Below are 1504 nucleotides of genomic sequence, written 5' to 3'. Positions count from 1 at the left end.
GCAACTTTGCAAAAGAACCCAGGTGCCCACATTGGAAACAGGAAGAGGTAACTCACCTGGCAGGGTAGGTCACCTGTGTGTCTTCCACAGCTGCTTCACTGGGCAGAGGGGTGTACCCCAGGCACTCTGGGCTAGCTTCAGGATCCGCTGCTGTGGCACCCAAGTCCGCCTCGTGAGGCATCTTACCTAAAGGGACAAGAACAGTGGGAGCTGTCTGTCAACATTCCATTTACCCAATTAACCGACTTCCCCTTTGTGACCGTTAATTTTACGTGTCGACTTGGCTAAGCTATGATTCCCAGTTATCTGGCCAAACATTAGATGACTTGCTGTTCCATACTGTAATGTAATGTAATGTAATGTAATCACCTTCCATAATGTAATCAATTAATCAGTTGTAAGGGGAATTCCTCAGGGTGTGGTCTGACTTCAGACGGTAAACAGGTATTCTGGAAGAACTCTCGCTCTTGACTGCACCCTTTTCCTGTCACCTGACCTAGAGATCATGGACGTAAGCCTTCAGAAGTCTCCAGCCTGCCACCTGACCTACAACTTTTGAACTTGCCAGCCCCAACAACTGCATGACCCAATCCTTTGAAGTAAATCTCTCTCTCTCTCCAGATATATATTTATATATACACAAACATGCATATGTGTATATATAAATACATATACATATATATAGAGAGAGAGAGATGTTCCTCTGTGTTCCATGACCCCTGCAGATACCAAAATCCAAGGATGCTCAAGTCCTTTATATATAATAGTGTAGTGTTTGCATATAACCTATGCACATCCTCCTGTATAATTTAAATCATCTCTAGATTACTTATAATACTTAATACAATGTAAATGCTATGTAAATAGCTGTTATATAATACTGTATCTTTTAGGGAATAATGACAAGGTGCAGGTCGAACAATGCTCAAACACCGAGAGCTGGAGAAAGACTGAGGATCTGTGAGATGGCGGGAAGCTACAGCAGGGGATGCTGCACATCACTTCATTCGTGGGGATTAAGTGTAGTGCTTGGCGCATGGCAAATTCAAGTTTTGCTTTTTGGAATTTTTTTTTTTCGAAATATTGCGATCTGTGGTGGTTGAATCCATGGATGTGGACTCCGTAGACACGGAGGGCCAGCTGTATATATACATATACACCCAAACCAAACCCTTTGCTGGCGAGTTGATCCCAACTCATAGCGACCACATAGGACAGAGTAGAACTGCCCCATAGGGTTTCCAAGGAGCGGCTGGTGGATTCAAACTGCTGACCTTTTGGTTAGCAGCCAAGCTCTTAACCATTGCGCCACCAGGGCTCCACGTATACATATACATAAACGTATACATGTATTTGTTGTTGTTAGGTGCCATCGAGTTGATTCTGACTCATAGCAACCCCATATGACAGAGTAGAACTGCCCCATAGGGTTTTCTTGGCTGTAATCTTTATGGAAGTAGATTGTGAGGTCTTTCTCCCATGGAGCCACTGGGTGGGTTCGAAC

The 1504-nt window shown here is 44.0% G+C and overlaps 1 protein-coding gene across 1 annotated transcript in view; it reads right to left on the bottom strand.

Annotated features, from left to right (window-relative positions):
• ACSBG2 (acyl-CoA synthetase bubblegum family member 2) overlaps positions 1–1504 on the bottom strand; it is a 43864-nt gene that overhangs the window by 36096 nt on the left and 6264 nt on the right. Inside the window, exon 2 of the mRNA XM_023733264.1 lies at positions 57–186. Coding sequence (XP_023589032.1) covers positions 57–181 — 125 coding nt within the window. The 5' untranslated portion in view covers positions 182–186. The remainder of the gene's footprint in view (positions 1–56; positions 187–1504) is intronic.

This window comes from Trichechus manatus, unplaced genomic scaffold (genome assembly GCF_000243295.1).
Source record: "Trichechus manatus latirostris isolate Lorelei unplaced genomic scaffold, TriManLat1.0 scaffold00057, whole genome shotgun sequence".
Lineage (NCBI taxonomy): Eukaryota > Metazoa > Chordata > Mammalia > Sirenia > Trichechidae > Trichechus > Trichechus manatus.
This window is presented reverse-complemented; position numbering and strand designations above follow the sequence as displayed.